Source organism: Ammospiza nelsoni, chromosome 2 (assembly GCF_027579445.1).
Source record: "Ammospiza nelsoni isolate bAmmNel1 chromosome 2, bAmmNel1.pri, whole genome shotgun sequence".
Taxonomy (NCBI): Eukaryota; Metazoa; Chordata; class Aves; order Passeriformes; family Passerellidae; genus Ammospiza; species Ammospiza nelsoni.
In genome coordinates, this window is record NC_080634.1 from 104,066,125 (window position 1) to 104,093,952 (window position 27,828).

Consider the following 27,828-nt stretch of genomic DNA (forward strand, 5'->3'; position numbering starts at 1 on the left):
CTCATGAAAATCTAGATATAACCCTAATTTTATAGTACTTTTTCAGAAAATTAGGACTTCTCACTATATAGTAAGTCCAGACAAAAAACATATTCACATATTCCTGTAAGGTAAGTGTTCTAGAGCTCTTATGTACAAGTGCTGTTACTTTAACATTGTAAAGTAATTGCAAATTAGAGATTCTATAAAATTATTTTCTTAGCACCTACTGTAGGCTTGGGGAAGACCCCTAACACAACACCAAGACAATACCAAGTTTAATATGCAGAACTGAACCAGTGGTCAGATAAAACTATTCAGTATTGTTCAAATAGCAAATAACTTTTTCAGGTAGAATGGTATGAATAAAGATAATTGACTGAACTTCTGGTTAGAGAAGGAAGTATCCTTCCACAGGTGGGCAATCTGATTTTCCTACCACTGCAAGTAAATTCTATCTCCAAAAGTACCTGTTATGAGTCCTGTCTTAATCAGTGCAAAAGCCCTTATCTCCAAAAAAAGCTCTGAAGGAAATTAAATTCTCAAAAGCAGCCCACCTGAATATGCAGCCTCAGAGCAAACACCACCACACTGCTTCTTCTATCAATTTAAAAAATAAAATCTGTACAAGGAATCTAACTTTAAGATTTCTCACAAACTCTTGTGGAGACAGTCCTGCTGTATACAAGGTGTCTTTTGCATCTTCCATATCCCTTCAACCACCTTGTGAATTTTTGAGAATATAAGTAGTACCCTGAGCTAGGTACAAAAATTGTTCATTAACAATTTGGTTTTGCAAGTTAGTAAAATGACAGTGAACTGTAAAAATGCCAAATGCTTTTTTTAATAGCACATCTAGCAGCACAGGGAGTAAAACAAGCTAAACACAAGCCATGAATATGGAGCTGGCAAATGCAGCAACTGATGATGGCATGCATCATCTGAGAGGCACTTTTTTATGGACACCAGTCTAACCATGACTTCTCTCACAGCACAACAGTGATATGCCTACAGCTGCCAGAAATTATCCATGAGTATGAGACTTGTCAAGGCTTGAGTATGGACTTATCAAGGTCCAGCTTTAAGTTCTTTAACCAAGTCTTTAATCAGAATCACCTTAGCATACAGAAAGGAGGAAGGAGGAAAGACATATATAAATTTATTTGTTAACCCTCCTCCTTTGTTAAGAACAAGAAAAAAAAAAGTGAATAGAGAAGGATTAGAGTTCAATCCAAAATATCGCTAAAGTTGGCATGTAAAAATGAAAGTAAAGTAACTCAAGATGTGTTAGTTACAAGCTAACAGAAAATTTATTGCCCTTAGGTTGTTTACTATTGATAAGAGCATGAAAATCCTTATATATATGAAACTTCCATTTATTTGCTTTATGGATTTTATTTGCAACACTGTTAGTTTAGGATCACCAAATCAATATAACTAACATATCCTGTTCCAAAACAAAGGATTACACATTGTAATAATACTTAGCTACCTTTTCCCTATTAGGAAACACTCCTAAAGATTCAAACAGTAATTAAAAAGAGAGTGTTACTCCTTGCTTTTGTTGCAAGGTAGATAGAATAGGCCCCCACAGGGAATGTTTGGTTTCTTTTTGAGGGAAAAGGCAACTTGATTAAATGAGATAAGCACCGATTCTGTTACTAACATGCATCATTAGAAACAAAAGCAGCAAGTCCTTTACTGTCTCCATATCACTTTGTACTGTTCTGACACAAATAGCAAGCTAAGCCATGACCTGGGAATCCCATCTGTGTTCCACAGGTATGTTCCACTGGTTTAGCAGCTCTCACCACAGCTGCAAAAATTGTGGCAACCTTCATTTCCCAGTGACTTCATCTGACAGTGGGAAGCAGCGTAACTTCAGCAGCTCCAGACTGGCAGGAGACCAAACCTACTAGCAGTACTTAAGGTTAGGTGTGCAAGCTGATGTAGCTCTGAGAGAGATCAGTACCTGGCCCTGTCTGAAAAAATAACCTTGTGCTTACAGCATTCATTAGCATGACAGCTTTTAATTCTCAGGCTACTGGATCTTTTAGGATGGAATGGTCTCCACATGTCCTGCTGAAGCTGTTTCACCAAGCAAAGCAGAATTCATTGAAAAATGAATTCAGTGAAAGGGAAAGAAAGGCAGAAGGAGGCTCTGTAACACAGTGATCAAGATGGGACAGATGGTTCTGGTGCTTACAGCAAAAGCACTGTGACTCAAAGTGTATCATTTGTTCAGTAGCTCAGGCACAGGACACAGCCCTTAAAGCATGAAAGGTGTACAGTGTTATATCTCCACGTGTGATGATTAAAAAAGGTCCTTTTCTTCAATCTACCTTCAATCTAACTTATGAGCAGTATACCCTTTCTTAAATTTTTTGGAAATGCAACACCATTTCTGATTCACCTGTCTTTGGGCAAGCCAGTCTGTGAGAAGCAGTTCAGTTTTTCCAGGGTGGAGAAGTGAGAAGCAGCTGGAACCTGGCTGCTGATAACAATTTGGTGCAAGAACGACAGTACTGGCAGCAGTTTCCTGTCCGCCTGTCTCAGGGGAACAGTGCTGCTGCTGACTAATGCTGTTTCACCTAACACTTCATTATCTCCTTTAAATCTTTGCAGAAAGCATCCTTTGAGCAAGCCTGAGACTGGGCAAGCAACTACTGGGCTTTCTTTGGAGGAGAAAGGGTTTGAAATTTAGTGAACTCCAGTCTCCCCCTGCCCAGCCTGTGCGACAGGTGAGGAGGGGCAGAGTGAAGGCTGTGCCAGCTGGCCTCTGCCTCAGGAAACATGGGAGAGAATGCAGGGGCAGCTCCAGACACCAAACAGGCACTGAACACTAAGGAGCAGCAACAGCCCTGCCAATCCATAGTGGCACAACAGCATTCCTGGCAGAGAAACATACATTCCCGGACTTATATGTGTAGGGCCTTGAGGAGAGTGACTAAAATTTTACTTATATTAATTGAAAAGCATGCCAGAGATGAAAACAGTTTGTATTAGTACCCTGGCCTCTTTGTTCAAAGTGCAGGTAGTCTTGACTATGTTCACCTCTCACAAACAGATAACAGCAAATAGAAGAATCCCAAGGGACACCTTGGTGGCTATGTAATTTGGTCTCCTGAAGCCACAGTACTTGGCTGTCACCACAGAATGACATGAGACAACCATGACTGTATATTGCTCCTAGAATCAGTTTTGACTTACACATAAAAATAAAAATACAAGGAAATTTATAAATGTCAGATTTTCTAAATAACAAATTACAGCACACTTACAGTGCTGAAAGTTTTTTCACCAAAAATTCAACTGAGTCAGTCAGCAGAATTGATTTGCATGAAGAATTCCCACCAGAGAGGCCAAAGCCAATCTTTTAGTTCCAAATATCTATATAGATATCTAGTATCACTTTCTGGGTTATGTAGTTACAAGCATTTAAGACTTAAAATGTCAGTTCCACATTGCAATTTCTAAGTCTATACAGATCCTCTGCTAGACATTTTTACAGGCACCAGTTAACCTGTTTTTACAGCAGTTACCAGGACTGTGCAGCAACCACTGCACTGTTTGCATTCAGAGAAATGAAGATGCCCAGCACTAATGCATTTTACAAGACTTGCTCATGAACAAAACTGGGTAGCTTAAACAGCAAAATTTCAAAAGGATGCTGTTCTAAAACCCAATTATTTGCAGAAACAGGCGCTGAAAATATGACATTCAATTCTCCTATTCAAATTAAATCCATATTTTCCATGAAGAGATTGGGTTCTTTTAACATTTGACAAGTCTTTCAGCCGAATAAATGTTCTGCCAAATGAACCATTCTGTCACACAAGGCATTAATAACAATAACACAAAAATCCTCCACAAGTTTACAGTTGTTAGTTAGCTGCACTGGAAACATTAGCCTATCTTGACTTTCTATGTAAGGTAGATTTTGAGGCACATCAGATATAAGTTCATAGGATAAAACTTAAGTGCAATCTTAGTTTTATGTTTTGGTGTCCTTCATGACACCTTGTATCTGCTCTGATCCCCTGTGGTGGCACCATGGAAGAAAGGACAAATTACCACTGGCCACTAGACAGAAACAAATGCCAGAACTTGTTCACATCAGGCTCAGTCACTTGGGCCAGTTCATTTTAGTATCCTTAATAGAAAATTTAGACTCAATATTTTTAACTCAGCTTTGATGTTTCACTGCTTGTAAGAAATTAGGTTATAAATAAAGCTTTTATCTGTTTGTGAAAAGCAGTACATCAGATACTGAGGTGAATCAATTTACCACTTCTCTGGAAGGCTGATTTCCAAAAAATCACTTTGTTTGGTATCACAAGAGGAGGAGGGAATGAGAGCAAAGAAAGGGAAGGTCAAACATGCATTATGTTAATATGTACAAAGAAAAGTGGCACATGACTCATCAAAAAGGCACTCCAGAGTTAGGTATTTTTTCCCATCACATTTCCTTCAAGAGCTTCTAGGTTTCTTTAATATTCTGTCCTTACAGTTCTAGGGGGAAAAATGGCATTGGGGCAAATAATTTGCTTTTTCATCTTCTGCTTTCATGATCCACTCAGTAAACATGATAATACAGCCCAAGGTTTGGTAGCCAACAGACTGGGATGCAGACTGGATGAGTGGATGAGGGACAGCTGCATTTCCACTTCTTCCCTAAGGGTGTAGTGCTGACACTCCACCCTCCCTTCCAGGAAAGGTGATCCTGTCATCAGATCGGCACACAGTTGGGAAATCTTTAAATGGGATTACATGAGCCTAACACCTACCTTCCACATCTGCAAACTAGAACAAAAGCCCAAACTGAAGTTTTTCTTTTCCTTAAGAATGCAGAAGCAAAATAGTCACAGTGGGCAGGGCACTGGTCACTTCCCATTTCTGCCATCAGCATTAAATTGCTCTGTACCCAGAAGTGTGGAAACCCCCTCCAGCAACACCAGTAGCAGGCTCAGCAATATTGAAAGTCAAAAGAGTATGTGAAAAAGAGAAGGCAACATCTTAATCTTGAAGTTTGGACAGTTTAGAGAAATCAAAAATGCCACAATATACCCACTGAATTTTAATTAGGATAAAAAGCAACCAAAAGCAACAGGCTAAAAGTTACAGCACCAATATCACAATGAGACAGCAGTGATGCTATTTACAGCTATGTCCCAGATCATCTATTTTGTTTATTCATTGAAATTTGGTAAAGATAGCCCATCATACCTGTGCTCCTTGCATAAATGCACAGCGTAACAGTTTGAATATTTGTATTTGGACTAAGAAAGTTACTGTTTAATGTATAACTGAAATGATTAATGTTTAAACAGTGCATTTCACTGTCAAGTTATTATTAAAGGCAACTTAAAAATACCATATGTAAAAATGAAAACAGAAGAGCTGGTATTTACAGGTGATTAGAGTTTATTTTCAAGGATTTAGCACTTGAAACTCATTTATTTTCTTGTGTGTTTGTTCTCTTAAATTACCCCAAACTTTAGATTACTTAATAGACTTTTTTCTTGGATTATACAGAGTGATATCATTCATATTGTCCACAATAAAGTATGTAGCTACAGAGGAATCATTCATCAAGGAACAAGATGAAATTTTCCAAGGTTAGAATATGGAATGGTAAGCACATCTTTCTTCATTTAGGCATTTTTAAATACCAGGAGGTGATCTGTAAAGTGAGGGACATTCAACCTGCACTGTTCTCTCAGTATCACAACTGTTATGGTACTTCTGACTCTTAGCAAGAGGGGAATTATCAAAGGAACATGAAGAATGTATATGGAAGGCCAGTGACACACCAAGTGCATGACCTCCTTCCCTCTCTGGCCCTGCCTGCAGCACTTACACCTGCTCAGCGTGCAGTGGCCACACCAAGCAGAGAGCCAGAAGAATCTGTCACTGGAAGGAGCCAGAGTCTCATCTTGAACTCAGATAAAAAAGTTCACTATTGAGAACCATTAGTCCAAAAAATGTGATCAGCCTCATCACAAAGTGGGAAGCAGTCAGATTTGTCCTTTCTTGCAAATCTTCAGATGCATAAAATATGTAGCTACCGCAAAGGTAATCCCAGCCACTTCTGGGCAGTCAGCTACTTGGTTAAAGTTAAGCATACTTTTAAATGCTAAGCATGTGTATGAATCTTATTACCACAATCAGGATTTTGATCTTTATTAGACCTCAAATGGTTAAAAAAAATTAATAAATTTTTGGTAATTTGAAAACTTTCACTCAAATAAATTATAAAACCTAAAGTAAAAGAATCAGAAGAGTCAACAAAAACAAAGACAAGAAAATTGATGCTAAGTAAATCTAGACTTATTAATGGAATGGGTCACTGCTGATGTGACACCAATTAGACAATGGCTTACACTGCACAAAGGCTTTGAGTGGTTAAGCAAAGAAGAAATCACGGAAATTACAGTAGCCTTTGACAGAACATTTTACAAATAATTGTTTTATGTAGGCACAAAATGCCAACCAGGTCACAAAAAGAATCTGTGAAACTTGTCCTGCAGCACAATTATGACTGTAATGCACCACTTCCTTTTGACCTTTTGTGCCTACAGAGGACTTTCCTAAACTTTAGCCCTTTGGCACTTACGTTCCTTGCAGATGTAAAATTAGATCCTTGTGCAGACTTACTACTCAAAGTCCTTCTGCTTTAACACAAAACAGAGAAGTTTCTCAAATCAAGTAATTTTTACACAGGTGTTGGGAGGAACTTACTGAAAGAAATCAGATTGTAAGAGTAGTAGCAGCATCAATTAAAATCAGTTGACAGACTATTAGACATTTCTACTGTAAAAGCTTTGTTATCTATTGACTGGTATTTGCTGAATATATGTTTTTCACAGAATCACTTGGGGGGTAATCAGCTGAAATGCATCTATTATTGAAGGGAGGCAAATAAACTGTAAAAAAATTCCAGCAAGCATCTCTTTGAAAAGCTGTTAATGTCCCAAGTTATCCAGAGGAGATAACTTACATCTGGCAGTAGAGATGATCTCTATACTGAAACAAACTCCGGTCAGCATAGTTATTGAATCTGGCTAAGCAACAAAGCTTTGGAAACCATGCATCTTACACAATCACTAGGAGAGCTCTTGCAGGTAGACAAAGGATTCCACAAACCACTAAATGATGACTTCGAAAATCATTAATCAGTTAGGGATGGAGATGGGCACTACCTGATCAAGCTGCCCTGTGATGGTCAAGGATGCTCAATATTCAGGGCAGAAATTGCTGGAAGAGAAAACAAGGAGTTTGTCCCTCTGTGCATCAGTAAAAGACAATCAGAAGCTCCACTCTGACTGAGATTTTCCCCACTGTCCAGACAGACAAACCTCTCTCAGACTTCCTTTGTATGCCTGGTAGACAGAATGTTCCTCCTTTCAGCCTTAGGACTGTGCTCCTTCAAGCACAGCCAGACATAAGTAAAAGAAAGATCCTTTCCTCAGCTCCTTTCCCAAGTCACACAACTCCACAAAGAGGATGTGCTCCCAACTACAGCATCAAGGCAAGCAAAGGCATTTCATTCAATACAAACCACTGCTAGCAGCCTTCTCCATGAGTCCTGGTTGGTTGGACAGATTTGTTTCTCTCCCAGAAAAAGAAATCTGGTCACCTTATTTTACTGTCCTTACTAGGACACTTTGAATCAGGAAGTGGTTATAAATTACATAGATAAATGATATTTTTTTGAATCTGCATGAAATAAATCAGTGCATTTTTTAAGGATAAAGGTGATGAAGATTAAGACTGGTGTCACATTTAAACTGAATCACTGATGCTATATAAAAATTCTAGGAAACAATAATTGAGCTACTCACATTAAAATCTCTTAGGGGATAGTATAATTTCCTATTATTTATAAATTGCATTCCATCAAAGCTTGATTCAAGTTTGTGATTTTTACCAACAGATATGATAGCAAAAGCTAAAAAGGATTATTCCCTTGCTTGAACTCAGTTTCTCTGAAAATAAAATCTTGGATTGTGTTGATTCAAAGGATTTTATGGTTCTTTTTCAGGGAAGAAGGAAAAATTGAGAAATGTGTGAGAAACCATTTGGTCATTTTAATAAAGGAGACATTACTGATAGTGATAAAGAAATTGGATCCTCCTGTAATTTTTTGCAGATGTAGACCCTACCAGCTGAAGATGGTGTAATGTGCCAGTTGAAGCACTGAAAAGTTGCCCTTATTGAAATTTTGTCCCAGCAAATGTGTAGAATGAGAATCAGCAATGCTTTCCTCTGTATTTATTCCCTGAACAGAAAATGTGTAAATTAATTATTTTAAGATGAAATTGATATATGCCCCAGTACTCCATGGAATTTTAGTTGCATGCATCCTGCTCTCATATTACACAAACGGTTGATAGACAGAAAAGTTGAAGTAAGTTGAAAGGCTTTAAAGGACTGATGCTCTACTTTTTTGTTTGGATAAAAACTAGTGAAAGCAGCAGGTCCTCACATGATCTCATCAAGAATTTGATTTTGATTTTAGAAATTATTTATAGACTGAGACTTTGTAAAATCTGGAAGAGAAATGCTAGACACACTCAGATCAACTTTTGACTGAATTACTATTTCAAAAGCAGTGCAGTGCTACTTACCACATTGCAAAGAGTTATCCTCTTCTACTGTCGTGTTATAGATCCAATCCTCCTTTCTCCAGCGTATAACACCACTATCCTGGCAGTCCTCAGATTGTGTTATATTTGCCTTGTCCCACATTCTGAACAGGTACAGCTCCCCAGTCATACCCTGGCGAGGTGATGCAGCTGTGCCTTGCAGCTTTGAACAGCCAAGTAAGAACTGGCCTCTTGCAGGCAAAGAAAATTTCCCATTTAGTTTCTTGTGTAATTTTACTTTTCCATTTATGAATAACTTCACCTCCTCATTGTCACTTTTCCACTGGATACATATTTGGTTCCAGGTGTTTTTATGAAGCCTTATTGATGTGCTTATTTGTTTTCCGAACAACCATATCTTCAATTTACCACGATCTCCTGTAAGTCCAAGATCAAACTTATTTGCAGAGAGATTGGTGTGAAGAGTTTTTTCAGCATATACATATGCTGTCCATGGATTGTTAGAGGAATACAGCTTGAGGTGCACACAGACAAGGAATTCTCTCAAGGAATGCAGAGAAATTCTTGGTGACATACTCCAAGGATCTTCACACGCAGTCTTAAAGACAGCTTTGTATCGCCCTAGGAAATCCTCCTGATCTAAATAAAGAAAAGGTGATTTGTAAAACCTTTAGGTCTTAAAAAAGATCCTTTATATAAAAGTTATTCTTCCATATAGTATTGTTTCTAGGCATTTTCCTAGGAATTTTCAAAACAACACATTAAGAAAGATCTTGTAACCCGTTCCTTTAGATTTATTTTTGTGGTAGGGAAGTGACAAATTTGGAGGCAGTCAATAAATCCTAGCTGCCCACGAAAACTTTGAAGTAAAACTTATGCACAAGAACAAGGATGACCATGTAGAATCACAGAATCATTTAGGCTGGAAAAGACCTCCAAGATCATCCAATCCAACTGTCAACCCAGCACTGCCATGTCCACCACCAAACCATGTCCCCAGGTGCCACTTCTACACATCTTTTAAGCACCTCCAGGGATGGTGACTCAACATCTTCCCTCTGCACCATGGCTCAATGCTTAGCAACCCTTTCCATGAAGAAATGTTTCCTAGTATCCAATCTAAACCTCTCCTGCTACAACTTGAGGCCACTTCCTCTTGTCCTATTGCTGGTTACTTCAGAGAAGAGACAGAGCCCCATTTGGCTATAACCTCCCTTAAGGTAGGGAGCAATAAGAGTCTCCCATGAGCCTTCTTTTCTCCAGGTTAAGCAATCCCAAGTCCCTCAGTTGCTCCTCACAGGATTTGTACTCCAGAATCTTCACCAGCTCCATTGCCCTCCTCTGAACATGCTCCAGCACCTCAATGTCTTTCTTGAAATGAGGGGCCCAAAACTGAACACAGGATTTGGGATACCAGTGCCAAGCACAGTGGGACAGTCACTGCCCTGGTCATGCTGGCCACACTATTGCTGATCCAGGTCAGGATGCCATTGGCCTTCTTGGCCACCTGGCACACACTGGCTCATGTTCAGCAGCTGTTGATCAACACCTCCAGATCCTTTTCTGTAATGCAGTTTTCCAGCCACTCTTCCCCAAGCCTGTAGTACTGCAGGGGATTGCCGTGACCCAAGCACAGGACCTGGTACTTGGCCCTGCTGAAATTCATACAACTGAGGCTTTATTCTGCTCCTCATCCCTGTCTTCCAGCTCAAGGGCCTGGGTACTCTGAGACCAAGGCAAAGAAAGCATGAAGTACACCAGCCTTTTCCTCAGCCTTTGTCACCACATTTCCCCTTTAACCCAATAAAGGCTGGAGATTCTCCTTTGCCATTTTCTTGTAAAGTATTCATACAAATATTTTTTGTTTTTATGGCAGTAGCCAGATTCAATTTTACTTGTGTTTTGGCCCTTCTGATTTTCTCACTGCCTAACCTTAAGGCATCCTTGTAGTCCTCCTGAGTTTCCTGCCCCTTCTTCCAAAGGTCATATAATTCTTCTTTCCTGAGTTCCAGCCAAAGCTCTCTGTTCAGCTAGGCTGATCATCTTCCCCACTGGCTCATCTTCTGCTTCTTTGAGCTGCTTCTGCCCCTTGGAGAACTCCTTCTTGAAGCAGAAGTCCAGCCTTCCTGGACTCCTTTGCCCTTCAGGGCTGCTTCCCAAAGGACTCCATCAACCAATCCCCTAAACATGCCAAAGTCTCCCTTCCAGAAGTCCAAGGTGGCAGTTCTGATGAGTCCCCTCCTTAAGTCTCCAAAAATCAAAAGCTAATAATTTTGTAATTGCTGAGGCCTCCAACCATACATCATCCATCAACCCTCTCTGTTCATAAACAACAGGTCCAGCAGGCACCTTCCCTATAAAAGAAGTAGTTCCAGACAATGCCTCAAACACTGTAACTTGATTGTAACTGCTCAATTCTTGTAGGTGCCTCATTTCTTTCATTGTCCCAGTACAGGAAAGGACAGACTGTTGTGGTTGTAGATGTGAACTCTTTGGAGATGACTCTTATTTTGTGGAAAGATGCACACTTCAATTGCATAATCATTATCATGGCTGCTTGCTTTATACTGTACACAGCAGCATCAAAAGAAGAAAAAGTTCCTTTGGAATATGAGATGGAACAATAGAAAAATTGAACAGCCTGTCAGATGTTCAGCTAGTGCAAGAGAACACACTACTGACACCTTTAAGGAGGTAACTATTTATCAATATATGCAGAGCTTTTATGAACGCTCCAGAGGACGTATGGGATTAATCATGATTGGTCAGGGTTAAAAAGCAGAAAAATATCATCCAACATAGGAAAAAGCCTTTTCCATTAGCTCCTCTGTAAGAAGAAAAACTTCCAGGCAACTTGGATCAGGGTTTTTTTTCCAGGGTAGGTTATGTTCATAGTCCTAGTTAGCTGTCAAGATCACAGCCAGTTCTTCTGTAATGCGCTCAGGCAACCGGAGCGCCAGCTTTCATTAGACCAGTTCTGACAACTTTTCTGTCTCTTGACCTCCAGGCTCTCAAATTTATTTTTCAATAGCAACAAGGAAAAACAAGGAGAAAGTTCCTAACTTCCAAGTGCAACTTTATAGGTACAACCTACCAGAAACATTTGAAACAGAAAATATATCAATCCAGTTTCATGGAAAGTCATTGATGCCTATTCTTGTTGCATCCTATAGATCTGAGAGTCTCTTTGTGATGCTAACTAACAGAAGTTTGCAGGCATTTTTCACAACCTGGAATCGTTCCTGAAGTTCAAAATACGTGACAGAAGTGCTATGCAAGGCCGTAGACCAAACAAAAACTCTCTGGGTACAGGCTACAATTAGATGAAAATCCTATATAGCAGACAGTGGATTCTGAATGGTGAGTTAATACTTAGATCGGTTCTAAATGGCAAAGGAGAAGAAAGACACACTTGACCCAACAGCAAGCCTCCCCTGCCTAACCCTGCAGCATGAATTCACTCATTCAGTTTGGCCACTTGTCAGAGTCTGAAGGCAAAATCTGGGATACCCAGCTAAGAATACTTCAAAAAAATTAAAAACTAATTTTTAAAATTACTTAAAAGCTGGATGAGGAAGACTAGACGGGAGGCGAAAGTGTCACAGAATATGAGATTTTTCAAAATGGGGGCTCAAATATACCTACCTTTTTTAAGTAAAATTAGAACAGATGTCCATCTGACAGCATGGACAGGTCATAAGGAAACTGATTTTATAAAGGAAATAGCCAGCTAGTTACATGCCAATACTGGGGACACATTCTTTCCAAATAAAAAAATTGCTCAAGTCTTTCATTATTAAGTAGAAATTGACTGGTAAGGGAAGTTTCCTGACACAGCTTCAAAACTTGAAGTTACTGTTAACTATCCAGATTGACAGACTGGAATTCCATTCCTGAGCAAAAATATTAATCAGAACTTGCAGTATCATCAGCAGACTTGGCTTGGGAAGTGAATGAATTCTGAGAGAGGCTTGATTTCATGTTAAGCATTAAAGCAGTGTTGATATGCAAATAGTGGATTAAAGGGTAGCTAATTTCTATTACATTTTTTAGGGGAATTGTGACTTCAAAGTTGTCAAGGGAGCCAGAGCAGACACAAACTTGTAGATGAAAAACAGTTGTAAGACAGCCAAGAGAAATTATGCAAAATGACATCAATCTGCTGATGATTCTTCTGGTCTGCTTTATATAATCCAAAAAGACTGCTGTTGATCAAGATGCAAGGCCTGAAGAATTAATTTAAACTAAGAAAAGTGTTTACATAGAAAGGTCTACCCTTCTGGAAACTGGAAAGATGGCCCATTTTGCTCTAAACAGTCATTAAAAAAAGTGCCAAAAAGAGATGTCAAAATTAAGAGAATGGATACCAATACTATCTGAATTGTTGCAAGGCTGGAAATTTTAATATGCTTCATCTACTGAAAGAATGCTGAAAAAGCAGAAAAGAAATTGTAATCATAGTCAGAAAACGCACTTTGTTGTTCCAAGTGAGTGCAGTACAGCATTATGTTAGAAATTAATTATCAGTATTATCTTGAATAAGTCTCCTTGCCATGTGGGTGGATGCATTGTAAGCAAGAGATGACGTTACAGTAAAGCCTTTAGAAGATCTGTTAATCATCACTGACTTTCTCCAGCAATGGTGGCTGTGGGCTGTGACCCACCCTTGACCATGGAACCGAGGAGCTGGAACTGCCTGTGCTCTAACAGAGGCATTCCTGGAGTCTCTTTGCATGCAGACAATGCAACAAATTCAGAAAAGTAGCCATGAACACACCTTCACAGCACAGAAAAGGGAGCATAATGGGAAGAATGCTTCAAACAGCTCCAGAGTAAGAAAAATCCAGAGTAAGGAAAATATAAATAATGATAATAATTAAAAAAAAAAAAAAAGAAAAAAACCCCAACCACAATTTGGAGTGAAGGAAACTCCATTCAGTAGTAATCATGGGCTGACTGTTCAATGTCTTTTGCTGTATTTGGGCATGTAAGCCTTTTCAGAAATGAAAATTTTTTCTTCTTACTATACTTATCTCTAAGAGATAGAAAACCTGGGGGTTTTGTCCTCACTTAAGCTAAAAGCATGTATTTAACAAGCATGTTCTCTTAAGCCCTAAAAGAAATCCTGAAATGCATGCACATACTTCTAAATGTTTAAAATTCATTTTCTGAGAATGACAATATAAACCCAAAATGCATCTCTTTCTTTTTTCCAAACAGTTTTAGACAGTGATAATTGTCATCTTTACAAGAGATAGCCATTAGGTATTAAGAATTAGGTAGATATTCAGAATTAGACCTACGGGAGCAGATTCTCTCACTACATGAGCACCAGTGTTATTTTCCTTCTCTTACTAATAACCTCTGGATCAGTATACAGCTGAGCATTCTCTTGAATAAAAATAGTCACAAGTTCCTATGTCTGCACAATCTGGCTTTTAACTAGTAACAGTAGTTATTAACTTCCTTGCAAGTGTTTGCCACCTGTGACACATTTGGCTCGCTACAGTCCATTAAAATGACGTCAAAAGACTCTGGTATACTCACATATTCCATCTCGAGCTCATAACTCTTTTTTATAAAAAGCCTAAAACACTAAACTTTCTACATGTGGGTCACCTGATTCTGTTGAATATTTTAAAAATCTGAAGCTAAATCCCCAAAATCAATTTCATCCCTCCTTTTCATTCACAGTTCTATTTGTTTAGCTGGGGATAAACAACATCACCTTATCCAGCATCCTGAGCATCAAAAAGAACACAGGAAGTTCTTCCCTCTTCGTATTTTTTGGAGAGCACAAACATACTTTGACATCTCAGATGAGGAAAGAACTGAGTAGAGATGCTGCTGACACTACTAACTGCTGACAGCCTAAAACAAAAACACCCCAATAAAACAGGGGGAAAACACAAACACACTTGTGTCAGTTTAGCTTTCTTTGATGATTAATGACAGTTTTAAGTGATACAAAGGTGAAAAATGAAATCCCTCTTTGCTCACTTCCTCAGAACTTTAGATACAGTTAAATTTTCCCTGGAAAAAATCTTCTATGACATCTGTCCATCTGCTGAGCAGCTGTGTCCTTTTCACTATTTAAAGTGCAAGAGGTTAACACCTCTCCATCTTAGCAGCAGGTTTATCTCCTGAATCTCAGATTCTGTCTCAATGGAAACATTTTGTAAAAGTTACTGTATCTGGAGAATTGGAATCAAACTGAGTCTAGTCTGTAAACCATAAAACCTCATTGGTTGTACAACATCATTAAGCAGGCACACTTAAATTTAAAAAAATCAGGCAGTAAATCAGAGCTGCAAGTTCTGATCTAGAGTAAAATAACATGCCATGACACAGATGGAAGGTTCTGAAACTGGCCATTAATCACACAGCAAAAAACACTTAGAATTTTTAATGCACTAAGCACATTATTAACATGATAAATGCACTACATGCTACTGACAATAGGAAGCTGTTTGAATGACAAGCACTGTTATCTTTATCAGCTGAGGTCCAGAGCAGTAACAGACTAACCATCAATTTACTGAAAAAACTGAAATTTCTCAGCCATGAAAAAACACAAATTATTTTACCTCACTTTATTCTACTTAACCTTACACAAAAGCATCACCATGTCAGTTTTCCACATGAACCTTATGAATTTATTTTTCATTTACTGTTACATAAAGAGCTTAAACTGCCACATACAAATACTTCATTTCTGTTACATGCTTTGGGCCTTACTACCTTTTCCTTAGCCATATTCAGATCCACAACCAAGATCAATGCAGATGTTCTACACTCACACACACCCTAAATACAGAAAAGCTCAAAGGATCTTGTGGTGTTTTTGTAAGAGCAATCTAAAAGATTTAACAACATATTCTGAAAATAACAACACTTCCAGCTCAAAAAACCCCCAGTAATAATTTGTCTTGTTATTATAAATTGTGTTTTGGTTCTCTCCTCATCCACAGCCTAGAAGAAGTTACTACCAATGATATTTTATGAAAACATACAAAGCATCCAAAATGCTAAGCACCAAGTGTTTCATTTCTTGTTAGTGACAGTTTTTCCTCTTGTTTTCAAGAGGCAAAAACTTGCCTGGTTGAATATATTCAAAAGTCCTATTCATCAAGTCTAATGGTATTTATTTGGAATACTAACACTAGACCAATCAGGAAAAAATTCTCTTACCTTTGCTTGCTGTAGCCAAGAACAACTGAAGTAAAAGGACTGCTTGAACAATCCTGAATCTCAAGAAAATATCCTGTATTCTGCCAACACAGCAGTGCTGTTTTTCCCAGGCAACCATTCTAGAAAAAACAGATAAATAAATAAACCACAATGACTAGAAAACATGTAGGTGTATGGACATTATGACAAAATACGTTTCCAACATGAGCATAAGCCTTCCCAACCCTGTTATAGTATTGGGTATATATTGCACAGAAATACCCAGATACTCTGTATATTGCCAAGACACTAAGAGAGAAAGAGATGTTTGATGAAAAAAAAAAAAAAACCAAAGAAAACCGATCCAAGCTCTAATTCTCCAAAGACTACAAACACATCAGAACATAGCCATGACTCCTTGCACAAATAAGACTTTCAGCATTTGAAAAACAAATTAACAAAACCCCTCCAAAGGATTTGCACACAACATAAAACCCAAACAAAAGCTGACAGAGCAATCATAGAAAGGTTGTCCAAAAGCTTTATTAATCTCAGTATGTAAGAAAGCATCTCTTCAGTCCTCTACCCACACTTTCTCTCATGTGACACTTTAACAGCCACAAATCACTGTGGGCAGCAAGTTCATGAACAATATCATGAAAACCTGTTTTTTCCACCTTTCTGTTATAAGAGATACACTTCTATGAAATATTTTTTAAGATTTTTTTTAAAAAGGTGCATCTGAATTCTTTACATGCTGGAAGAAACATTCAAGCGCTTTTTCTTATAAAAAAAGTTTAGATACATAGTGGCAAGTGATTCTGTAGCTGATTATTGAAACATGCAAAGCAGTAAACTTTACAAATTGAATATCTTCCATGTATCAGCTTTAGGGTGGATCAGAGCACTCTGCCTGACACCAGAAGTTTAACTTGGCCATCACAAGTTGGGTGCATCTGCAAGTGCATTGGTTAGCACTCACACTGCTCACAGACTGCACTGAACTTCTGCTCAGGCTGTGTCAGATTGCAGTAGCTTCCCTTCTTTTCAGGCACTGCTAAGTGTCTTTCAGAAGTTTTATATTTTTTTTTTAAGGTTGGGGTTAAAATGCAATGTTTTTGAAAGATTCACACAAATGTAAATATTTATTAATTTACAATGGTTACTATGGGCTGAAGTAAGCCAGCGAAGTGCCACAGGACTAAACTAAGAAACAGTGAAGTTGCTAGGTAATTGAAACTTTAAAAATTGATTAAACATATGTGCAAATAAATTATAAATATATAATAACATAACATAGAAACCTAAAGCAAAGGCTTTTTTAAAAATAGAGCACTGCAACATTGTTGCCAGTGTTTTCAAGGATTGCAACATGCAACACTTCTAAGAAATAAAAAAAAGCTGACAAAATAAATCATATGCTAAAACAATAGTCATACCTAATATACACATTTCTCTGCAAACAAAAACAAGTAAAAAAAAGCCAGAAATGTCAATGGTGGGCTAGCTCTCTAAAGATCCCCAGGAAACCTGTTCAAACCTGTCCTCAGCTTGCTTCTCTGAATGCCTAAAAATTGTGTATTAATAAAGTTGTTCTATCAACAACCTGAGTAGCAGAATTAAATTAATTATCCTAAGAACCTGATAATGAAAATCGTTGTGCTTAAATATATCTGACAATTTCAAGGACTGTGCATTTACAATGTAATTGTCCTAGGGTTAAAAGAGATGCTCATCCAAAAACTGTTTCCTTTCTTTAGTTACTTGCATTTTGCAGTCTAGTCTCAAATTAGGTCACTTCCAAGCAAAAACAAGCTGCATATTTGTTCATACATTTTTATGGGGAAATCTTTTGTACACTAAACCACCCATCCATAGTGATGTATTTAGACAACAACAAAAAAAAAATTTGCAGCATCCCTTTTCTCTACCACCTAGACACCAAGAGTTGAAATGTGAACGGGATGGAGCCCAAAAGTACTCAGTGGCACCCACAAGTGCAGCCATTGATGCTGGGAAGCACTGAGGCAAGCTGCTTGCTTTGTGCCACATGTGATACTGACTGAGAACACTCCCACATTCCCTGCTTTTGTTTTCTCCCTAAGCCTCAGCCCTGCAAACAGATGCACATGAAATGAGCTGACTAGGACAGAGGTTTACTCCTGAACCACCAGGCATGCCTTCTGTTTTGTTTGGCAGAGCTCATTAGACAATGATGTTAGTGTCCCACCCCCAGAAATAAAAACTGCATTACAAAAGCCTAAATTTGAGTACATGAGCCAAGAAATTCCTGGTAGTGACTCCAGCTCTGCCTGAGCACTCTGTAGCCCTGAGGAGTTTGAATGGACCTCCGTTTAACTCTGGCATTTCAGAGGGAGCTTTGCTAATATTTGCCCAGTGTTTAAACAAAAGGCTGTAATAAAGACTTTCTGTACATTTAGGTTTTTGTCTCATCTGGGGTTTTTTGACATTGTACTCACTCCAAGAGATGGGCCTGGCAAAGACAAGTAGGGACAGAGTCAGAGCTTCTTGCTGACTGAACACAGTCACATCAAGAACTCCAAAACTATTCAAAGCTATGAAGGAAAATTAATGATCCCAGGCGAAGCAATAAAATCTAGATAACAGGAATATAAAGTGAAATACTAACACGGTCAGCTCAACTGACTTTTTGCAAGACTTTGAACAGCTACACTAGTTCAAGACTTGTTCCAATGCTCAGATAAAATATACAATTAAAAGAGTTGGGAAAGTAATGTTTGTGTTCCTTTATTTTTGCAACAAAGTTGTTTAGACACTACTAAAGAAAAATACGCTGCTATCTTTGGCACTTTTTTAATTAAAAAAGCAAGATATAAAATACAATTTCACCATATCTATTCAAATAAAGATCATATGATACATTCCAAAATATTTGGTCATTATGTTCTTCTCAATATTATTTAAGCCCTTTTCTGTATTAGAATCCTAAATCTTCATTCTTAATGATCCTGAACAGTAATGTAATCGCAGATTTATAGTTGTGAACATTACAGAATTAGGCATAAGGGATTCTTTTCATTTGTTATTAATTTGCTCATGTGTTCAAATGAACATTTTATTCTTCTTCATAATAGATGAATATAGTGTGACTCAGGGAGTCCTGCATAATTATGCATAGTTTTTGCAGCAGGATGAAAAATTTTCACATGTATATCAAGCAAATCTAATTCAGTACAACAGTTACTGAGCCACCCAAGTGTGGGAAAGAATTCTGTGCACAGACTTCAGGTGAAGATGTAACCAGCTGGCTTCCCTTTCTCAGTTACAACTAAGTGGTTTTTATTTGCAAAGAGCTAAGTGTCTGAAATAGATGACAATATAAAACATTTCTTTATGGTCAGCAGAAAAAATGAAAATTCAGAAAATAGAAATTAAAGGCTCAGGCATAAATGCGTTATGTCTTGTTTGCTCTCCATGAAGAGTGTCTTATTTTGACCAATGGCAACCTTGCACCCAGGTCTTACAACATTTCACACCATCTTATTAATTTGAAAGTAAACTATAATTGAGAGTGCTTTTCTTAAAACAAATGAACAAATATATTTTGAAAAAATTGGAATTTTTTTGTTTGTCTGTTGTGTTATACACGTCACAGTTCTGCACTAATATCATACTCTTTGCAAATTACAGAGGTTAGTGGAAACAAAGACAGGAAGATGATATAAAAAAGGAGTTTGAATTCCTATCATTAATAGTAATTAGCTCATGCCCTGCTATTTCACTTTGCTACTTTCCAAGTGTGCACCCATAGGTGACATATCAAGACATTTAGCACTTACCTTCAGCAACTGCTTGCCTTGCAGTACAGCAGATATATTTTCATAGGATTAAAGCCAAAGAAAGTGCAAAACATAAATACAGCAGTTGTGTACTGTACCATATTTTGTTACATCACTTTTGGAAAAATTTCACATCCAAATTTCATAATTCCTGTTGAAAATACATATTTACTTGTGGAAGGGGCTAGCAGCGGGCCTGTTAGCTAAAGGAGCGAGAAGTAAGAAGAAGAAGAAGCTGATAAGGAGCTTTCTCCAAGGCCGTAACCAAGGAGATGGAGAGAAGGAAGATAAGAGCATTCTGCAGCTGGATGAAGCATTTTTAGAAAGTTAAGTGGAGTCAGAGTAACTTTTCACCAATGGCATATTGAATTATTGTGGCCAATAGCTAAGGTAGAAGAAGGGTAAACAACTGGAAAGTGTATAAAAGATCTGCCATTTTCATTAATAAACTGTTGCCAAGTGTTACCAACTGAGACTGCTTGTGGTCTCTGCTTTATGTCGTGACCGCCTCGACTGCAACATTTACTGTCAATCTTTAACATTTAATAAACAATTAGTTCTTTTATGCTAGGGTTGAGCCAGAGCAGGTTCTCACTGCCAATGCATAAACAGCTGGTTACAGAAACTTATGTTGGAAATCATGGCCCAAAACAATCATTCATTTAATTCCAAGCATGCTGTCTGCTGCTGCACCTGAAACTGCTTTGTTTAAGCCACTCTTATTTCATCCATGGTCTTTGGGTCTCATTCAATCTTCTGTATTCATCCCCTACTAAGATTGTAGATTTCAATAACAATATTTCCCAAATTTATAGAAGCTGCAGCTTAGGAGGAGGATAATAATGAATGGCAAGCTTCTGACTGCTCTTCTGTGATATTCTGCCTTATTCAAGTCTGCACCAGGTGACAAAAGGCTAAAACAAGCAAGAGAAACACATCAAACTGCCCAGGTATGAAAACTTCTTGATGTCTTTCAGAATGTAAAATTGTAGACTGCTTCCATCAACTCCTTATATTTTCCAGACTGGAACCAAAATGCAGTGAAGTTTTCATGTTATTTTTAAATTTTGGCTGAAGCAACTTAGATGTAATAGGGAGGACGCTTATGTTGGAAACTATTGTGTCACTGTAAATCTTGGCATATACAGAATTTACTGACTTAACAGCAGAAGTAGCACCACTGAGTTCAAAATGTTGTTCCATGGGGGTTTTTATGTGTTTTTCCAGAAGACAGTAATAGGATTATTACTGTCTGATAATAATTTGGTTTTCATTAATTTCAATAATTAATTAATGATTTCTTAATCACATCTGTAAAAACTGTATTCTATATAGTCACCATATTCATTTAGTCACTTTATATAAAACACCAGTTTTTTCTAAGACTGTAGTGGTAATATGTTCAAGTTCAAGGACCTTCCTCCAGACATAAATCATTACTGTTTTCAAAGATATTAAATATTTTATTTTTAATAAGTTGGCTTACAGAGAGCCACAAGCCACTTAAGCACAGAAATCAGTCATCTGCAAAACTCACAGTTGGTTGATTGAGTTCTTCAGAGAACTGGAGGATGAACTCTCTGAGAAATCCATTCCTTTGTTTAGCCTTTCAACTCTTGCAGGATGCTGGCACTAGAATAATTTTTTATTTTATTTTATAAATGCCCAACCATGCAAGCCAAGGTCTGCCTTCAGTTCAACTCACAGATCTCCCCTTAGATTAATGTAAAAGTGCAAACTTAATCACTTAGGCCTGTGTAAGTAGATTCAGGAGTTGAAGATGCTATTGCATGGCTCTCCATTATGAACCTCAGGGCCAAAAAAAACTGCACTTTTGGTACTTAATTCTCCTATAGAGCAACTTGTGCTCTAAATAGTGCAAAAACAGGACAGGGGGCAATTACAAACAGGATTTGTTCCCTCTTACCCAGACTGGAAATGTTTCACCTCCTCATGTCCAACTGTCACCGGGGAGATGAGCAAGAGACCTTTCTCTAGCTCTTATAAAAGTTTTACACTGTCCAGGAAATCCTTGTCTGCATGGTGTATTCCCTCAAGACCACAGCTTTACTCACATCCTCTATTAATTCCAGAGCAAACTAAAAAGCCCTTCACTGACAGTGCCTGAGCAGGTTTCCTCTTAAAAGAGTTTACAAAGTACTGGTGAAGCACAACAAAGAGAGATGCAATAAAAGTAGTTATGTTTGCCACAAGTCTGGTGAGTTCAGCTTCAGACAGGTTGTTTACATTTTCCCTAACACTTTGGGGGATGGAAGTATATTGGTTTAATGGAGGGAGGAAACAACAAGAAGAGTTCGGCAGAGTAGAAGACCACACAAAGGCTGGCACATCAGAAAAGATTAAAAGAACACTATGCATGCACCTTGAGCCATATAAAAGCATGAGAAAGGGTATATAGAGATACAACCACGAAAAAGTACACAAAAAGTTTTCAAAAACCTTTGTATTCAGCTACAGGACTTGATTTGATGGAGAGAGAAAGAGAGAAGGACAAAGACTTTTCTAAACCCCAAATATTTCTATCAGTGAACAATGTCAGCAGGCTGTGAGGAGTCAGGTGAGCACCAGGCATGCCAAAAAGAAAACTGTCCAGCTCATGCTTTCAATTTTCCTACTTTACAAAAAATATTTAAAAAAAAAGGAGTTCTGAAGGTTTCAGCTTACTGTAAGTGAAGGAAAAAAAAAAGTAAATAATTGTTTTTGCTCAGTTTACACTTTTCTTCCCTGCTCTCTTTTCCAAGCTCTCTTGGCTTGAATAGCAACACCCTAAAAAAGAAATTATACTGTGATTTCATCCGAAGCTTCACTTCATGGACTCACCAGGTCTCTTGGATCCTGCACTTAGAGCCATTAAAATTTCTCTGCTAGCTAAGAAGCACAGTATTTGGTGGAGGTTTTTTTTTGAAAGAGGAGGGTGGGGGTGGTTTATAACAGTCTCTCAGACTCTTTCAGTCGACAGCCCAATGACCAAAACTAACAGTTTGTACCACAGAGATAAAGCTCATCCGTTTGGAAGGATGGCTGCACTGAAGCAAGCATCTTCCTAAGTCCCACCAAAACTCTGATTTGGAATATGGCACCACTACCCTACACAGCCTAAGGAAATGCAGTCATGTTGGCACTTCAGTCTCACATGGGGTAAATATTTAGGGAACATCTATTAAGACATTCTAAGAAACAGGGTTATGCCAGAACAGCATTCTGGCCTCCTTTAGCACTTCTCCTCCTCAGAGTTCAATGTAAGTGTCTGCTGGTACCCTTGGCCATGTTAGACTACTACAACTGAAACAAGTCAGTCAATAGCAAACATTCATAAATACTTGAAACTCATCACATAGGTGAGTAGATGACTTGAAAGCAGCTCTAAAAAAGTTTCTTTAAATCTGAACCATTCATGTGCGTACCCCCACAAATGTATCAGCTCAAAATAAATTACTTTGTACAACTATACTCCAAATGGCTTTTTTCACCATCATCAACTCTATAAAAAAGTAATTTGCCTTCTCAGAAATAAACCACCATTACCACATTGCTGACTTGCCAAAACATAGATGAGGGTGAAAAAGTAAAGCCTTTTTAATCCAACTTATATGAACACATGGAGTGTGCTATGACTAAATAATGGAGGAACAAAGTCACTTCAAAACATGAAGCCCATCAGAAGCCCATTCAGTCAGATTATGTCCATAATTAGTTTGGTGCAAAAGAAACAAAGATATTCAAAGTCTGCTTGGGAACTTAGAACTTAAACAGGGAATTTAGCAGCATTCACAATCAGGCATGCCTAAATGTCTAATAAATCCAGGCAGAGAGAGACACAATCCTTTTTTCTCTAAAGAAAGGGACTTCCTAAGAGAATATTTTGACCACTAAAAGTATCAGTAAAAGAAAAGTTTTGTTATGTGTTCACAATAACATTTTCACAATTATCATAATCACATTACTCTTTGTCTTTCTAATTCTACCATTTCTAGAAGCGTCACATCTTGTCAAACATGACAACTTCCAGCAAACCTTCTGATGGATCTCTCAGACCTTAACTCCTCAATGATTCCTTTAAGGAACACCATAAATGAGGAAGTAGTGCTTAATTTGTGGGGGTTTTCTTTTTGGTAACTAAGGCATCACTTGAAGTACTCGTGCAAATTTCACTAAACAGAAATACTGTGATAATTCTTAGTAATTTTCTATGAATTCTACAGATTGAAAAAGTATATTAAATAGATTGAGGAACTTATAAAGTATTTCTTTTCTATCTACTGTCTTATCTAGTATAACTGACATTCTACAGTTTTCTTTTAAAATAAACAAAAATAAGCTCATTATGTTACTAACTGTACTTTTTCTATGACCTGTTAGGAACACTGTATTGAAGCAGCCAGCAGAAGAGGACCTAGAGCAGAACAACAAAATCACATTTTTATAAGGCATTAGCTTATAGAAGCTGCTGTGCCAAACAGTATTTATATTTCTGTGCTACAGAAGTCATCAATAAAAGACAGAAAATGCTGACTTTGGGATTTTAGAAGTGCCAGACACACTTCTAAAATCCTGTATCAGGATTCCCCTGCATGACACCTGCAATAAAGCTGTCCTGAATCTGATTTGGGAAGCACTCACAGGTTGAATACCTGTGGCATATAAACTATACAGCTCACAGCTGAAGACAAATCCATGAGACTCAAGCAGAGAGGAGTCTAATATGGATTTTTTTGTCTTTGATTTAATGTCAGTTACAAAAGACCCTTTGTCCTTCCTGAACAATAAGTTTCAAAGGTATTTTGTCACAAAAGGAATGCAAAACTCCCAAGTAATTGAGTCCTATTAATTACCATATAGTTATACAAGACCACCTTTTTCATAGAGCAATTATAGAACCTTTCCCAACTGTAACTCCACCAGGAATTTATGACTGGAAAGAGTAAGAACTTCATAATCATGAACATGTGTCTAACAAACAAAAATATCAACTTCAATTATGTTCACAACCTGAGCAGCACCTACCAACAAATTAATATTCTCTAAATCCTTGCATCTGGAAAAGAGCAAAGCTTTTAACTGAACCTAGATATACAAAACCACTAGCAGACTTACCATTTATCACAAAGCTAACATTTCAGGCCAAATAACATGACTTATTTATGCTATTTTTTACATTGGAGTCTATGAGATTACTTGCATGAGCTACCCTTACTTTGTCCTTCAAATAAGCTAATCTAATATTCCATTGAAAACATAAAACTCAAGTGTAGTGGTCAGTTTTAAAGCTAAACTGCATTTGCCAAGGCCAGTGATCATGTTACATATTAAGAACTAAAAATTGTTCAAATTTAACGAGAGTTATTCTCCCATGAACTCCCAAACTTTCTCAGTCTGCCAGCACTCTACAGTCACTAGTGGAAGACCTGACTAAGAGCACTCACAGCACAAAAACTGTAAATGGAATAATTAACTTGAGAATGGGAATCTAGTCCTTCATATCTCTCCAACTGGCCCTAGTTTGAGCCAATTTCTGTTGATGTATTAGAAATAGAAGCTTAACATTAAATTTGGAAGGCACTGAAGAAAAAAGAACATGCCAACAAACTCCATTTGATCTACAGAACTACCTTAAGACACTAAAGTAATATTAATAATGATACCAATAGCACTAGCTCACTTGGTACCATAGTAGAAATGACATAATATTGTCTTACAGTGTAACTAGAAAATTTTGTCGCCCCAATTTGTATCTGAGCAAATTTTATGTGCAATTTCTTTCTTGCATCTTCTTTCACAACATTCCACTTCAGAAACTTGTATTCATCATTAAATTTTATGTGTGCTACCTCAGTGAAGACAAGTACTTGGAGATCCTCCTAAGCAAAGACATGGTTTTTTTTGTTCTTTAGTTTAATTCAATAAACACACTACTGGTCACCTAGCAGAGGAACAAATTTTGCTTGGAAACAGTTACAGAAGTCTTCTTTCCACTTGGGAATTCCCTTAAGGCCAAAAGCCCAAGAACAGCAATATCAGCTTGTGCAGCTCTCTTCTGGTGATGATGTACTCTGTGCAAACAACAGGGAGGAACGTGTTCTGAGTAGGCACACATAGCACCAGATTTACTTTTTCAGTACAAATGACAGAACTGAAGACACAACTAATTTGCTTTGGGATTGATATCTCTTAGATCTGGAGGTTGTAAATTCTATTTTGGCTCATGTCGAAGCCCATTCCAACACACCTTCAGCGTTACTCAAACTCGTTTGAGCAGGGAGGTTGGAACAAATGACCCACTGTGGTTCCTCCCAACCTTACCAATTCTGTGATTTCATGGAAGTCAAAACCAGCCTAAGCTTGTGCAATCACACATTTAATTTGCTGGAGAAGCACGTCTTGAACTAGTTTACAAACATTTATTCCCTGTTTCCACATAAATCAATTCAAGAAAATAACACAGTAAAACAACAGAGTTGAGAATTGCTACAAATACTACCCATGAATGATGAAACCTATACATTTCCAAAGCAAAAACAAATTCAGTCAAGAAAGGATGCTTCCAGTACACTTAGCCAGTGAACATGATAAAAACCCCAGACACCACCCACCCGTCCCCCCAGCTCGAAATAATTGTTGTGCACAAAAGGTGACTGTGAAGACATCACCTTCATTGATGCAGGTTGTATGCAAAAGAGGGAAAACTTTCAAGCTGAATATATTCTCTGTGCCCGTTCCCACAGAAAATGGGTGTGGGAGCAAACCCCGACCCGGTCCTGCAATGCTGTCCCAAGGGGACATTACCCTGTCTCTTCGTCTAGACCGCATCCAAACCCCACCGACTCCTCTACAAAAATCAGTCACTTTTTAGATCAATTTCATCACGTTACTAAATGTTTCTCGCCGTTGACTGATGAAGCCTTTCATGCTGGGAAGCTGAAGGAGAGCTTTCCACCAGCAGTCCGGAGAGCGGTACCTGGTGAGCGCCGCTCGGGACGGAGCCGGGCCGCGCTGCCCGCAGCCCCTCAGGGCGGCCTCGCCCCGCACCGGCCCGGCGCGAGCCCCAACGGGCCGGGCCCGCCCGCGGCGCCTCCCCTCAGCCCCCGGGCCGGGCCAGACCCGCAGGGCCAGCACAGGGCAGGATCCGTGACTAAGCGGGAGCCGCGGAGCTCCCCGACCTGCGCTCCTCCACCCACCACCGCCGCCCCTGCGGGACCTCCCCGCCCTAAGCTCGCTCGTCCCTCCGGGAAGAGTCGGCGGGAAAGCCCATCCCAAGGGAGCCGCGCACCTCCGCCGCCCGGCCCCGCGGAGTCGCTCACCTACACCCTGCTCAGGGCGATTCCCATCCCCGCAGCCGCCGCGCTGCCCGTCCCTCCCGCTCTCGGGAGCCCCGCCGCCCCCGGCCGCCTCTGCTCCCGCATGCCCGCAGCCGCTCACCTGGCGCCGGGCGGCCGCCCGTCCCGTCCGTGCTGTCCCGCCCGTCCCGTCCGTGCTGTCCCGTCCGTCCCGTCCTGTCCTTGCTGTGCCGTCCCGTCCTGTCCTGTCCCGACCCGTCCGTCCCGCCGCGCCGCTCGCTCAGCACTGGGCACAGCAGGCGCGCCGGCGGCCCCGGCAGCTGGGACAGCCACTGGACGGGAGGCGGAGGCAGCCGAGGGAGGTGCTGCGAAAAGCCGAGGGAAGCCGGCGCGGCGGCGGCCGGCGGAGCCGCCCGGGAGCGGCCCCCGCTGAGCCGCCCCTCAGCAAGGCGGGCTCGGCGGCCCGGCCCCTCCCGCCCCGCGGCCCCGCGGGTGCGGGCGCGGTCCCGGCGCTGCGGCAGCGCCTGGGGCGTGAGGCCGGCCCGGCGAACAGCGCTGGGACAGGGCTTGGGGACACTGGGTGGCTGCGCACAGCCAGCTCGGGGGCAGGAGCTACCCCTGAGAATAAACTGTTCCACGTTCCTTGGTAGGCAACGTGCTCAGGGTTAAACCAGCCTTCTCTCTCAGAAAGTTTACTTCATCTTTAAAACAGACTTCATTTCATTAACCCCTAATGTTACCACAGATTTTGCACATTTAGCAGCCTTCATTGCATTTCAATGAGATTCATTTCTTCAGTCCCTTCAGATTATTGGTGGTGTAAATGAGCTTCACTACCATGATGGCAGAAAGCTGAAGCTGTGGCACTCCTCTTCCACTTTTCAATTGCTTGGAATGAAGCATATTCTGAAAAGGCAGGATTTTCAGTGACTCATACCAAATGCTTAGGAACTG

At 39.4% G+C, this 27,828-nt stretch overlaps 1 protein-coding gene across 3 annotated transcripts in view; it reads right to left on the reverse strand.

Annotated features, from left to right (window-relative positions):
• Positions 1 to 27,153, reverse strand: part of ADGRG2 (adhesion G protein-coupled receptor G2) — a 58,815-nt gene extending 31,662 nt beyond the window's left edge. For all 3 annotated transcript variants that reach the window (XM_059466551.1, XM_059466552.1, XM_059466550.1), the window contains exons 1-3: positions 27,017 to 27,153; positions 15,780 to 15,898; positions 8,610 to 9,227 (exon numbers count right to left, since the gene is read on the reverse strand). In XM_059466551.1, coding sequence (XP_059322534.1) covers positions 8,610 to 9,227; positions 15,780 to 15,897 — 736 coding nt within the window. In that variant the 5' untranslated portion in view covers position 15,898; positions 27,017 to 27,153. The remainder of the gene's footprint in view (positions 1 to 8,609; positions 9,228 to 15,779; positions 15,899 to 27,016) is intronic.
• Positions 27,154 to 27,828: the final 675 nt, after the last annotated feature.